Raw genomic sequence first — 14,366 nt, 5'->3', positions numbered from 1 at the left:
TGAAAGACTGAAGCCACTTACTTTAAATATTTACTATTGATTTCAAGAATTCCTCTAGAAAAGAAAATCTCTTTCTTTACCTATTTGAGAATGAGTGGTTTTGACTTTTCTTCTTAAATACATATTTGTGCCCAATTTAACATTGCTTTTGAATGACAGGGAGAGTAGAGTAAATCCCCATAACCAAAACTTCTACTTAAAAAATCCAAACTTGACAAAAATCATGCAAGGTTGTTTTTATTAAGCTTTACGTTTAGATTACAGCTAAGTATTTCAAGCAGGACTTCATTTGACAAGCAGACATGACATTCTAGGAAACATTTCAACAAACTCCAGTGACGTCAAAACTATTGGGAACAGAACACATCTACTCTGCAGTTCAAGGGTGTGTTGAGGACTTTAAGGGGTCATTAGAGAAAGAAGCTACATGGCAACTGGTCCTCTTCTATAACATGATTATTCTGGACAAGTAGCTACAAAGAGAAGCACGTAACTATCACAGAGCTTAGAGAGATCTTGCCTCAAATCCATCCTTTTTATTACCAATAGGACTTGGGGGTCACATATCAGAAGAAAAAGGATTCTTTCAGAATAAGCTACATGTCAAGTTTTCTATGTATAATCTTAATGCTAATATGATTAGCTTACGTTTTAAAACAAAATCAAGAAAAGAACAGTTTTATATTTAAAACCCACTACAGTATATTAGTGACTGGAGGAGATGCTTATCCACTGAGGATTCTTTGCTCCACTCTCGTAGTTTCTTTATGAGTTCTTCTGAGAAATTTTCATTGTGACCGTCTTGACCTCTGTGTATTCGTGGAGACCATATTCTCCCCTAGACAGGGGGAAAACCCACAGAATTTAGCACAGCAGTACAATTGTACTAGTCCATGATTTGGTACAAATTTGTTCTTGCCTATCTGGTTAGGGACAATGGAAAATATTTTCTGTGTACAGAAGCATTTCAAATAGTAGCCAGCCAGCCACCCATAAGATATCTGGTCTCACATAAATCCCCTTGTGGGGCAAATTTTCAATTTTTTTTTTTTTTGCATTTTAAATGACCATGTACATTCTGTTGATTTGCACAGAAATTGTCCAGTTTTGACATTGTTTTATTTGACTATAAACAAATAGCCACCACACGAAAAAAGACGGTTCAGTCCAAGAAGAATTGTATCATTTCTAGTTTAGGTTCAAATAAACAAGACATATTAGTACAAGAGGAGAAGTAGTAATATACAATCACTTGAGTAGTGGAGTAAAACTGTAAATTCAAGTACAGCTTAGCTTAGTGTTTTTACTGTGTGTGATTGGCCTGGAAGTGATAAGGGGCCAAAAAATGGCCAGACTTCTATTTTCATTCTAAAGTGCCCTGATACGGTTTGACACAAAATATTCTCTAGCAGTAGTATTAACAGTATCTCTTGACTTTTGGGAAAACAAAACAAATCCTGACTTTTATTGTTACAGTTTTTCTTCCTCCCTTCCTTCCTTTGTTCCTTCCTTCCCTCCTTCCTTCCTTCCTTCCTCCCTTCCTCCCTCTCTCCCTCCTTTCTTCTTTCTTTCTTTCTTTCTTTCTTTCTTTCTTTCTTTCTTTCTGTTTTGAAGGGAGAGAAGACAGGGTTCATTGGCCCAATTTCAGACCTTTGGGCTGCTTGTGGGTTTGGGGTTTTTCTATTCAGACAACCACTGCCATTTGCTTCTATAACTCTTAAATCCAAACCAAATGACCAAGAATTAACCTGAGTTAATCAATTAGGATCCTGGTACCCTATTATTGGGTTCATTGAGAGTTTCTACCCATTTTGGAAACTGTGATTTACCCTCTGCTGAAGAAATAACGAAAAGCATTGAGCTTCCTTATTCTCTGGATTATTTTGATGATAGGACTACATCGCATGTACATAGGAACACTCTTAAAATTATAACACTCAGGCACATGCAGGCTTGCAGAAGAAAATGATCTTGATCCTTTTCTACCCCTCCCTTCTGGTGAGGTAGACAGGTATGTAGAAGACATCTTTTTCTCTTGGGTAACCTAATCTTCTTACACTGATTATTTTCCTGGGCAATTAAGCTTCTGAAAATACCTTCTAAAAGCTTCAATGAACATGTTCTTCAAAGTAATTAAAGGGCTTAGCCTCAGTTGTCTGAAACCCATTAAGGGATAATATTTTAGTAAGTATTTTGTCTCACAAAGTTAGATAAATTAACCCATGATTTCTGCCAATAGGCTTTCCATTGTATTTTGTTACAGGGACACTTGAAACTCTCAGGAGAGTACTAAGTGTCATTATTGTCATACTCAGGTTGAACTAAGTCCCACTCTGGAGTATTCCAATGCGTAGACATTCCTGTCTATAATATAACACAAAAACATCTGTTTGCATTTCTCGTTATCTTGCCGGTCTATGAGCTACTAGTTTTGTGCTAAATTCCTCAATGTGCCAATCACCTGGGACCTTATTAAAATGCTGATTCTGTTTCAGTAGTAGTATTTCCAACAAACTTACGCATGATAACCTTGCTTCTCACCCAAGGTCCACACTGTAGTAATAAGGTATTAGTAAATAAGCTACATCTGTTTTGTTTTTTTTTTTTCACTCTGTACCCAGAACTGAGCCTGGCACTACTTAAGTAAGCACAGAGGTAATGTTTGTTAGACTGACTTGGTGAACATAATCAAACAAAAAATATTCCTGCGAGCTTGGTTTGTAAGTCCAGTGGTTCACAACAATTTCATGCTCCTCTTTTCTCCAAGGGACAGGAGGAAAGAAAGAGCTTGTGAGGTGCCGAGAACCAATGGAGTTTGCAGTGATATACTAGTAAAGTCACAAGTGACTTATGTTAACTGAGGTGAAAATTAGTACAATTACACACAGGAAGGAATGTCTACCACACTGAGGTCTGTGTACCACTATTTTTGGCTCTTTAAGGAATTTGTTCCCAACTGATCAATTATACCTTCCTATCTTTGAGGATAAATTGTAACTGAGCCCTTAGGAGTCGTGTGAGGTTATTGCTTCAGTAATTCTCTTTAAACATCTTGTAGCAAATGACTTGTTTATTAAGTTCACCAAATTTGGTTTCAAGTAGAAATTAACAGCATCCTCAACTGGAATTTTTGAAGGAAAAAATGACAGACTAACTCTTTTATTTATATTTATACAGATGTAAAAAGGAATTATCTGTATTCATTTCCCAGAATTTTAAGAAATTACTGAAGTTTAATTCTGACATTCCATGCCCTCCCTTATTTGATTTCTGTATGCCTCAACCATAAAGTTGGACCAAACTATAATCAACAAAATTGACCTATTTGGTCCTTCTTCGTTATTTTGTCCCCTTTGATACTTTTATCTTCAATATTCCTAGGGAAATGTCTTAGGTAGCTGGGCCAGCCACGAACTCCGCCCTTCAAAATAATCTAACCTTTGTTACAGCTTTTTGTACAAAGTGGTTCTGCCAAGGGACTCTCTAATAATGAATACTGTAAAGAAAAGAAACCAGGGAAGGAAGGAACCATTTGCCGAGTCCCCACCTTGTGACAGAATGCTGGCGAACAGGCACAGGGTGTGTCATTTCACTCTCAAACGACTATCTCAAGAGGCTTGCTAACATCGCCATTTTGAATAAGAGGAAATGGAGGCTCCAAAGTTGGACAACGTGAAACAGGCTGCATGGCCAGCAAAAGGTGGAGTTGGGATACAAGTGCAGGTCGCTTAGTGTCCAATTGAGCTTCCTCTACCGGGCCATGCTCCCTTTATATGTTGATCCTTTGTCATTCCACCTCCCCAACGCCATTCTACAGATAGCCATGGCTTTTCCCTGCTCTACTAATGAAATGTAAGCCAAGACTTCTTAATCTGTATCCTATTGAACTCTGGTATCATACTCTCCAACTCCACAAATCCTCGCCAGCCATCCAAATTCACAAACCCCTCCACGTGTCACATGTAACGTTGTGTTCAAGAATGCTCTCTTCTCTGCTTACTGACATCCTACGTTTGTTTCCTGCCCTAGATCGAGTCCTGTATTTTCTGTAGGGTCAACTGCCAGTAAGTTCTTATCCACTGAGTTATCACAGGGGTTAATACTATAGAATCTTAAGTATGGAAAGGAGCTCGTAGACCTTCTACATCATTCTCCCACTCCTATCCCCACCCACAATTGCTGATTTTACCTGATGGATGAAAATTGTGGAAGATAGAGCCATGCCACGGATGTTATATTCTGGTGGTGCCCAGGTTTTCTGTCCTTCAGTGCTGTGTGCTCTGCATTTTATCCACTCTTCTACCTCATGACTTATGAACTCACAGTTTATGACTATTTACTTCATGTTGTGTATAGGTTATTTTGCACTACTTATCTTTTGACATATTCCTCCTGCCACCACGATTATGTGGAGGATGGGATGTGGCATCATGTTTCTGGGGCTCCTGGGCAAGTACTTAACAAATGTGCATTGAGGAGAAGGATGGATCATTTTATCATCCTTCTTTTTTATTGGTTCTCCAAGGAGATTGCGTCATTTCAATTTCGCTGATTTATTCAAATGACAAAGTAGATGGCTACCTAACGCATTCATGACCTTTAGAAACTGAGACTCATTTGCTCTTGCTATTTACAGAATGAACAGCTTTAACTATGTTTGATTCCATAGGGTTTGTATATGATGTGTCTTTTTGCCGCATGACTTTTAAAATGTGTTGATAAATACAAGAAATGTTTAAGAAATAAAATGGTTAGAATTGTTTGAATAAAATCAACCAAACATTTTGTCACCCCTTTCTGTGTATACACGTGTATATGCACATTATAAAAAGTCTATACACCCAAGTTTCTAAAGCAACTAAAGGCTTGTAAATGATTTTGTATATATATTCTGAGCATAGTCATGACTATAAAACATGTTTTCCTTATTAAATTTCCCTTTCAGCTTATATTTTAGTACAAAAAGATAATTAATTGAGGTAATTTAAAATTTTAGATTCCACATCAAAAATATTTCAACACGTGAGAATCACTCTTCTTACGCTGAAAAGCTTTTTGAGATAAAGTCACATGATTTACTTGTTTAAGAGGCATATTTAAATGACTGGAGTGTTCTTATATATTCACACTTCTCACAGTCACCAATTTGTAGTTTCTGCCTCCTTTGTGGAAATGTTTCCCAGATGGATTACATTCTTATATACAGGAAGAAATTGTAAAAGTTGGCATTATTTCAATAACTAAGGTAAAGTGCTTAGCATGGTCCCTTATGAATAGTAGGAGCTTAATATGTTATATTTCCCCTATGCCATCACTTTTTTGCACTCATGGGCTAAATCCAGCTTTTAAAAGCTATTTGACAGTAGGAATTTCCAGGGAAGAACAGAGGTAGGTTTTAATTCAAAGAGCAACTATGGATTAATTCCATTGAGTGACAACCATTTTTATCAAGGTAAACATTTGTCTTAATAGAAAGTGGTTCTTACAGTTCTCTTCCATTTCCAGACATCTTGAAACCACCAAAGGGGCACTGGGCAGATACCACGCTATAGCAATTCACCCTGAGGAAAAAAAGAAGTATATGTAGATCATACATAACCTATGAAATAACTCCTAAATTTGGAATTTTAGAAATTCAGAAAGCTCTTTAGCAACCTTGTTAATTTCAATGTTACATACTCATTGTTATTTAACAAAAAAGCAGTACTATAAATTAGAATGCAGAAGTATAAGTATATGGGTAAGTACTGCCTAGAAAGAAATACAATGGTACAGCTCTGTGTGTAAAGAGCCATTTTGAATGATAATAGGATAGCCAACATAGCATAGGAGAAAGGATATGGTTTGCCAGAGAATGGGGTTTGGTGGGTGGATATTCTTTACTGCCTATATTCATAACCTTTATAATTCTCTTGAGGACTGTGTACTTAACAGGCTAGAATCAGTTATCTTTTGCAATTGTAACATGTATCACATTCCTCAGTTTCCTTTTTTCATTAATTGCTTTCATACAACAGGCCTTGGCAGGAGTTGGATTTCACTATTAATTTGTTTTTTCCTTGCCGTATTTCATAAAATGTTTAAAGATGCTTGTATGAACTAATATAGTTACAAAAACATGAATAATTAGAATTAAAAAAAAAGTTACAGTAGAAAGTCAAGACAAGGAGGAAAGGTTAGAATGCAGTTTCGCAGGACATGAACAATTTGTTTAAATTTCCTGGTGGCCAAAGTCAACAGCAAAATTTAATTACCTATATGATTCTCATTATATATGAGGAAAAATATACTATTTAAAGGAGAAACAATATTTTTAAAGTCTTTCCTCTCCTTTGATGTTATTATAATAGGCAAACAACAATGTGACTTCTAAATACATTGTATTACACATGAAGTTTGGTTACTAATTTGATCCTGAAATAATATCCACAAATTTCCTCAGTAAAGCATTTACAATCCCGATTCCCAGAGCTCCATATTCTCACTGGACTACAGATTCTTATCCAAGTCTCTCCTTCTGGAGCATGGTTCCTTAAAAAAATGTATGCTTTCAAAAGACAACTTGTCTCAGTTTTGTTTAATTGCCCTTTAAACTGCAAAATAAGATCCCTACTCTGAAATTATGGGTAAAATCCCAGCAACCCTGGGATTCAGTAGTTATCTTGAATACACCATGTGGAAACTATGTCTGGGACAATGCCAGAACTAGAGTTATGCTCTAGAATAAGTAGCAGTAAGAATATGCCTCTGTTTTAATAGCAGAGGAATTCCTGACTGGGGATTTCCATGCCACTGGGCAGAATGATGTCCTAAGCTTCTCGATCCAGCAGGCATATAGCATTCCAAAGTCAAAAACCTGAAACTTGTCTTTGTTGAAAGGTGCTGAAAATGAGTTTAGTCTTTTGACCCTATACTGGAAATGAAACTATTTTAGTTTAAGTAAATGGAGAACTAAGAAATATCCAGTTGGAGAAAACTGCAGTTCAAAACAATCAGCCTGGCCAATTGGTTCTCCTTCCACAGTCCTTTCTTGTTATAAAGAAGGGAGGTTCCAAGCCCACAAATCCTGGCTTTGCCCCTTAGTACCTAGTTGGCACTGGGAAAGGTGTCTGGCTTCTCTAAATATATGCTTTCTCTCTGTACAACGGAAGTGACAATATTTAATTGGGTTATTTCAAGGTATAAGTAAGGTGATGCATCAAATATGCTTCTTAGAATGCTTGGTACTGAGTAAGTTTTTAGTGACTGGAGATAATATACATACATGCATTAGGAATGCTGAATCCTACAAATAATTTTATCGTAGGAAAATCCCACTGTAATCACTATCCTGACTGATTATTGCTTGACTTTAAGCCTCTGAAAGAAAACATCCCATTATAGAAAGAATCAGGCTTTTTGAGCAATTTCTCAGTCCTAGTCCCAGTCCTAGAATCACATGGGAGCTTTGAAAAATACTCTTTAAATAAAAATCCATATTGAATCACAGAGATTGATATAATTGATGGATTTTATGCGCACCACCCCACACCGGATCAGTTTATTATTTTTAAAGCTCCCCAGATGACTAATGTACAGCTGGGTTGAGAATCACTACTTTAGAGTCTTGAAATAGGTCTGCATCTCGGCTGCCATTTATTGTGTTAGCTTTGATCAATGGCTGAAGTTCACTAAACTTCAGTTTTTTCATTGACAAATTGCACAAATTACACAGATTAACAATTGCATAGTTGTTGTAAGGTGAAACGAGATAATGAACATAAGGAATGCAGAATAATGCCTAGCATAGAGTGTATTAATTAATGGTGACTCTCTTTGATTAGGAAAAAAGATTTCAGAGCTACGGAGAGAGGCAAGGACTGCTTGGCTGTCTCTTAAAGATAAATACCTTTCAATGTCCAGTGGATTTTTAACCTGAGTAGATGTGACTTATCATCAGGAGAGAAAATAAAACTTTGAATGTTGACAAGACTGAGGGAACAAAGTGAGGTTTGGGGAGGGGGGAATTACCAACAAAGCCGTCCAGAGATTGGGGGCTGGACAGAAGTGTAGCAATTTGTGAGGCATAGGCTTAAAGTATAAAATTCGGAGATATAAATAAAGATATAATATAAATCACAGGGCGCCTGGGTGGCTTAGTTGGGTAAGCATCCGACTTCAGCTCAGGTCATGATCTCACGGTCCATGGGTTTGAGCCCTGCGTCTGGCTCTGTGCTGACAGCTCAGAGCCTGGAGCCTGCTTCGGATTCTGTGTTTCTCTCTCTCTCTCTCTCTCTGCCCCTCTCCCGCTTGTGCAGCTCTCTCTTTTTCTCTCAAAATGGGTCTAAATCAGTTAAAAAAGAATAGACACGTTCCTCAAAACTCACTATGTTTTCCCAAATTAAGACCTTCAGACATTTCTAATAATCTTAGAAAAAGAAACTGAAATAAGAATTAAATGTTTTCTGACATAGGGACATTGAATAAATATTGTCCTAGCATTTAATTAACTTGATGAAAGCAGAACTTTCATTTCCTTTGTGTATAGCATAGTGCCAACTACCTAGAAATTAGTAACACTTATACTATATTAGCCAGACAATGAAATATTTTAGGGGAGCTATTTAGGAGGCCAGACAGAAAATACCCTTCCAAAGTTCTTCCAATATAGCAGGTTTTTAAAAATTTAAAAAAAATTTTTAAAACAAATATGATTTTTGTTATTATTTTGTTTTGTATTGTTTTGTTTGTTTTTGGTGTGGTTTGGTTTTTAAGGCAGCAACTGCTTGTCTAATAAGACAGGTGAGTCTAGGAAAAAAAATTTAAAAAAATGAGTCTGAAAAAATTCAAGTAGGGGCAACTCAAAACAGTAGTATAAGAGCATCCTGAACTTACCTTTTTTCATGGATGCATATGTAAATAACCTAACTTTACACTTAAAGAAACCAAAAAAAAAAAAAAAAAAAAAGGAAAAATGAAGCCTAAAGTTGGTAGAAGGAAGGAAATAATAAAGATCATAGTGGAAATAAATGAAATAGAGACTGGAAAAATGGTAGAAAAGATCTATAAAATTAAGAGCATGTTATTTTTTAAAAAATGTTTATTTATTTATTTTGAGAGAGAGAGAGAGAGCCTGTGTGTGAGAGTGGGGAAGGGGACAAGGGAGGATGGGGTGCGGAATCCCAAACAGGATCCACCCTTAGTGCAGAGCCCCAAGTTGGGCTTGAAATCAGGACTGTGAGATCTTGACCTGAGCCAAAATTAAGAGTCAGATGCTTAACCGACTGAGCCATGCAGGTGCCCCAAGAGCATGTTCTTTAAAAAGATAAACCAATTGATAAATTTTACCTAAACTCACCAAGAGCAAAAGAGAGAGATTTAAAAAATAAAATCAGAAATGAAAGAAGAAAAGTTACATCCAGTACCACAGAAATAAAAAAGATCATAAGAAAATACCATGAATTATACACCAATAAATTGGACTACTTAGAAGAAATACATAAATTCCAAAAAATATAAATCAGAGTTTTTCAGGATTGAATCATGAAGAACAGAAAATCTGAATAGACCAATTATTAATGAGGAAATTAAATCAGTTTTTTAAAAATTCCCAATAAACGTATTTCAGGACCAGACGACTTTACTGGTGAATTCTACAATACTTTCAAAGACTTAATATCTATCATTCTCAAACTCTTTCAAGAACTTAAAGAGAAACTATTTTATTAGGCCACCACTACCCTGACACCAAAACCAGACAAGGACACCACCAAAAAAAAAAAAAAAAAAAAAAAAAAAAAAAAAAAAAAACGAATAGAAAATTATAGGCCAATATCCCTGATGAACATAGATGCAAAATCTCCAACAAAATATTAGCAAACCAAATTCAACGTTTGCATTAGCATTAAAAGAATCATACACCACGATCAAGTGGGATTTATTCCAGGGATGCAAGGATGGTTCAATATCTGCCAATCAAACATCATGATACACCACATTAACAAAATGAAGGGTAAAGATCATATAAGCTCAATAGATGCATAAAAATTTTGACAAAATTCAACATCCGTTAATGATAAAAACTCTCAAAAAGTGAGGATAGAGGGAATATAACTCAATGTGATAAAAGCCATATATGACAAACCCACAGCTAACATCATACTCAATGGTGAAAAGCTGAAAGTTTTTCCTTTAAGATCAAGAACAAGACAAGGATATCCACTCTTATCACTTTTCTTCAACATAATATTGGAAGCCCTTACCAGAGTGATTAGGAAGAAAAGGAAAGAAAAGCTATCCAAATAGGAAAGGAAGAAGTAAAACTGTCACTACTTGCAGATGACATGATTTTATACATTGAAAACCTTATAGACTTCATGAAAAGACTCTACAAAAATCAGTTGTGTTTCTATACATTAAAAATGAAGTATCAAAGAAGAGAAATTAAGAAAAAATACCATTTATAATTGAATGATAAAGAAAAATACCTAGGAAGAAATTTAACTAAGGAAGTATAAAAGACCTGTGTACTGAAAACTATAAAACCCTGATGAAAGAAATAGAAGACATAAATAAATGGAATAAAATGTCCATACTCCCATAAGTGATCTACAGATTTAATACAATTCCTGTCAACATGTCCATGACATTTTTCACAGATACAGAACAAACAATTCTAAAATTTGTGTGGAACCACAAAAGATCCTTAAAAGCCAAAGCAATCTTGAAAAAGGAAAACAAATCTGGAGACATTAGTCTCCTCAATTTCAAACTATACTACAAAGCAATATTAATTAAAACAGTATGGTATTGGCATAAAAACAGACACACAGATCAATGGAACAGAATAGAAAACCCCCAAATAAGCCCATGCATATATACTGAATTGATTTATCACAAATGAGGCAAGAACGGACAATGGGAAAAGGACAGTCTCTTCAATCAGTGTTGTTGAGAAACATGCAAAATACTGGCTCTAGGCCACTGTTGGGCACCATACACAAAAATAACTCAAAATAAATTAAAGACTTAAATTAAGACTTGAAACCATAAAAATATTAGAAAAAAACATAAGCAGTAAGCTACTTCAGTCTTGGCAATAAATTTTTGAATCTGACTCTACAAGCAAAGTCAACAAAAGTGAAAGTATCCAAGTGGGGACTACAGCAACATAAAAGACTCAAGCGTCACAAAGGAAACCAAATGAAAGGAAACAAAATGAAAGTCCACCGAATGGGAGAAAGTATTTTCAGATCATCTATCTAATAAGAGATTGACATCCAAAACACATAAAGAACTCATGCAACAAACAATCAAAAACCAGACAGTCCAGTAAAAAAATGGGGAGATGATCTAAATAGACATTTTTCCAAAGAAGGTATGTAGATGGACAACAGACACATGAAAAGAGGCTCAACGTCCCTAATTATCAGGGGAATGCAAATCAAAACCACTGGAGATATTGCCTCACACCTGTTAGAATGACTAGTTTCAAAAACGATAAGAAATAACAGTATTGGTGAGGATGTGAAGAAAAGGGAACTCTCTTGTGCTTTTGGTGAGGATGTGAATTGGTGGAGCCACTATGGAAAAGAGCATAGAGATTCCTCAAAAGATTGAAAATAGAACTACCATATGATCCAGCAACTCTACTTCCGGGTATTTATCTAAAGAAAATAAAAATACTAGTTTCAAAAGACGTATGTGCCCCTATGTTCATTGCAACATTATTTGCAATAGCTAAGATATAGAAACAACCTAAGTCCCCGTCAACAGGTGACTGGATAAAGATGTATACGTATATAAGATGGAGTACTACTTAGCCATAAAAAAGGGGATCGTGCCATTGGTGACAACACGGATGGACCTTGAAGGTATTATACTAAGTAAAATAAATCTGAGAAAAAACAAATACTGTAAGATTTCACTTATATTTGGAATTTTAAAAAATCCAAACAAAAGAAGACTTGTAGATACTGGTGGTTGCCAGAAGGGCAGGGGTTTGGGGTGTGGAAGATGTGAAGGGGGGTCAAGATGTACAAACTTCCTGGCATAAAATAAATAATTCATGGGGATATGATATACAACATGGCAACTCTAGTTCATAACTTTGTATTGTATATTTGATAAAGTTGCCAAGACAGTAAATCTTAAAAGTTCTCACCACAAAAAAAAAAAAAATTAATTTTGTATAGTGACTGATGATAACTAGGTTATTGTGGTGATCACTTTGCAGTGGATACAAATATCAAATTATTGTGTCGTATGCCTGAAACTAATATAATGTGAATACCTCAAAAATAAATAAATAAAGAAACAAAAACGTTCAAAGTAACATGTTAACGCACTTAACAGTGAAAAGGCAAGATGATGTAGATTTGACTTACCACACTGTCCCAGCCTGCAGAGCAGAGGAGACTGTTATGGCTTTATCTACATCTTTGGTAAAGATCCCTGCTGATAAGCCATAAAGGGTATTGTTTGCTCTCTTGATCACTTCATCTAAAGATTTAAATTTCATGATTTGCTGCACTGGTCCAAATATCTATACCGTAAAAAGAAAATGAATGAAATAAATCAGAGTAGCAGGTGAAAACTAAATGTTTTACATGGTATTGTAGTTTTATTCCCCTACAAACTATCCCCGATCAAGATTTTATTTTGTATTTTAAAATTTAGGAATCAAAATGGTAGGTCCTGGGATGGCAGGTTAGGACAGGCAATGGTCATGGGTTAAATTCCCTTTGGAACAAAATGGAGCACAGATAAATAAGGCAATTTGTTTTCTTGTTGTTGGAATTAGACTTCCAAGACTTACCATTGCGTAGAAAGTTACTAACTTTGAGTTTCTTTTACCTTTAGGAATGTGTGATATTCTCTCTCTTGTTTTCTTCATCATCCAAATCACTACCTAAACAGTAAACCCAAGAAACCAATACTTGTTCTACTGGATAAATGAGTAAAGCAACAATGGATAATAATTATAATTATTTGTCTTAGCTATCAGTGTACCGCCAACTGAAATCTATTGGACTTAGATCTTTTCACAATCAGTCAAATTAGGTGAAACAACATGAATTTTTGTTCAGCTCCTACTCTTCGGCCAAATCTTATGCAACTCACATATACCAAACCATATAGTCTATTACTGAAAGAGCTTAAACCTTCAACCACTAACCAAAACATGGTTTCATTAACAATGACCATAATCACAGGCTAGGAAACAAAAATCACAGTTTGCTCATTCAAGCCTAAACTACTCTTTCACTTTTGCTGGATTCTCTAGTTAGCTCAGCCCGAAGTCAACTTATTCTTTATCTCCTCCCCAGATGGGAGAAAAGCGACTGAGTTTTCTCTTAAAACTTAAACTCCTGTATTATGTTTCTATAAAGCATATATTAAAACTAAAGGAAGAAGGGTCCTTCGGAGTGTTATGAGAATTTTCTGGGAAATGGAAATCAGGGGAGGCAAAGATCAGTGTTCATCACTGACCTAAGTATTGGGAGTTGGGGGCTACCATTCCACAGAGGCTGAGTGCAAATCCTAAGGCTGTGAATCTAATTATAATACCGTAACCTGGGAACCAGATATATAGCAGCAACCATAATAAGTATGTTAATATCTTACATAATTTTAATTGAGTACAGCACGTGGCTCAAGTCTTCTTTGAAACAAGCAAAGCTACTCTACTATGTATATTATAGGGACACAATAAATGCGTCCTGGATTGAATGGTGTTTTTCTTTGTTCTTTCCCATGGTATGCAAGAACGGCAGCTCTAATAAGACAAATATTTGTCAACACACACAAAAATTATATGCAAATAAATGCAAAAAATCAGTGGAAAGCTGAAGTGATGTGGAGAAACTGTTTGGTTATCTGTATGCATCTGTTTTGTTATGGTTTATTTTTCTTATTTATTTACCATTTGCAAATCTGATTTGCACTTCCCCTCTTCCTTGATAGCATTTTGGGGGGTAGAGAAAATAACTCTCCCAGATTCTCTATTGTATCACAAACATGAAATACAAGTTCACTGAATGAAAAGATTCTGATTCAGTATGTTTGAGTTGGCAGGGCTTTGCTGCTGTAATGCATATTGTGTAACACCTTCGTAGCCCAAAGTCAATGAATCTATCTCTGGATTTGCTAAAACCCCTCTCTCCATGAGGTAGATTATTCATAATTCCCAAGCGCAAATTAGCCTTTCTTAGTTACATATCATATCTCTGGATAATATCTTCTTGATGTCAATTGGTTTGTGCTCACAAAATATTTAGCTGAAATATATTTGTCTAGGAAAATTACGAAGTGTAAGAGCTGAAAACAGGGCCAAGAACATAGGGAAGGTAAGGAGTAATGTAGGGGACAAACGTTGTTTTCGATTA

The 14,366-nt window shown here is 35.7% G+C and overlaps 1 protein-coding gene across 1 annotated transcript in view; it reads right to left on the bottom strand.

The window, feature by feature from the left end:
* Positions 1-221: 221 nt before the first annotated feature.
* The window catches only part of ALDH1A1 (aldehyde dehydrogenase 1 family member A1), a 58,499-nt gene continuing 44,354 nt past the window's right edge, over positions 222-14,366 (bottom strand). The window contains exons 11-13 of the mRNA XM_058695690.1: positions 12,366-12,523; positions 5,487-5,561; positions 222-838 (exon numbers count right to left, since the gene is read on the bottom strand). Coding sequence (XP_058551673.1) covers positions 766-838; positions 5,487-5,561; positions 12,366-12,523 — 306 coding nt within the window. The 3' untranslated portion in view covers positions 222-765. The remainder of the gene's footprint in view (positions 839-5,486; positions 5,562-12,365; positions 12,524-14,366) is intronic.

Source organism: Neofelis nebulosa, chromosome 12 (assembly GCF_028018385.1).
Source record: "Neofelis nebulosa isolate mNeoNeb1 chromosome 12, mNeoNeb1.pri, whole genome shotgun sequence".
NCBI lineage: Eukaryota > Metazoa > Chordata > Mammalia > Carnivora > Felidae > Neofelis > Neofelis nebulosa.
The sequence above is the reverse complement of the archived record's forward strand: the minus strand, read 5'-3'. Positions and strand labels throughout refer to the sequence as shown.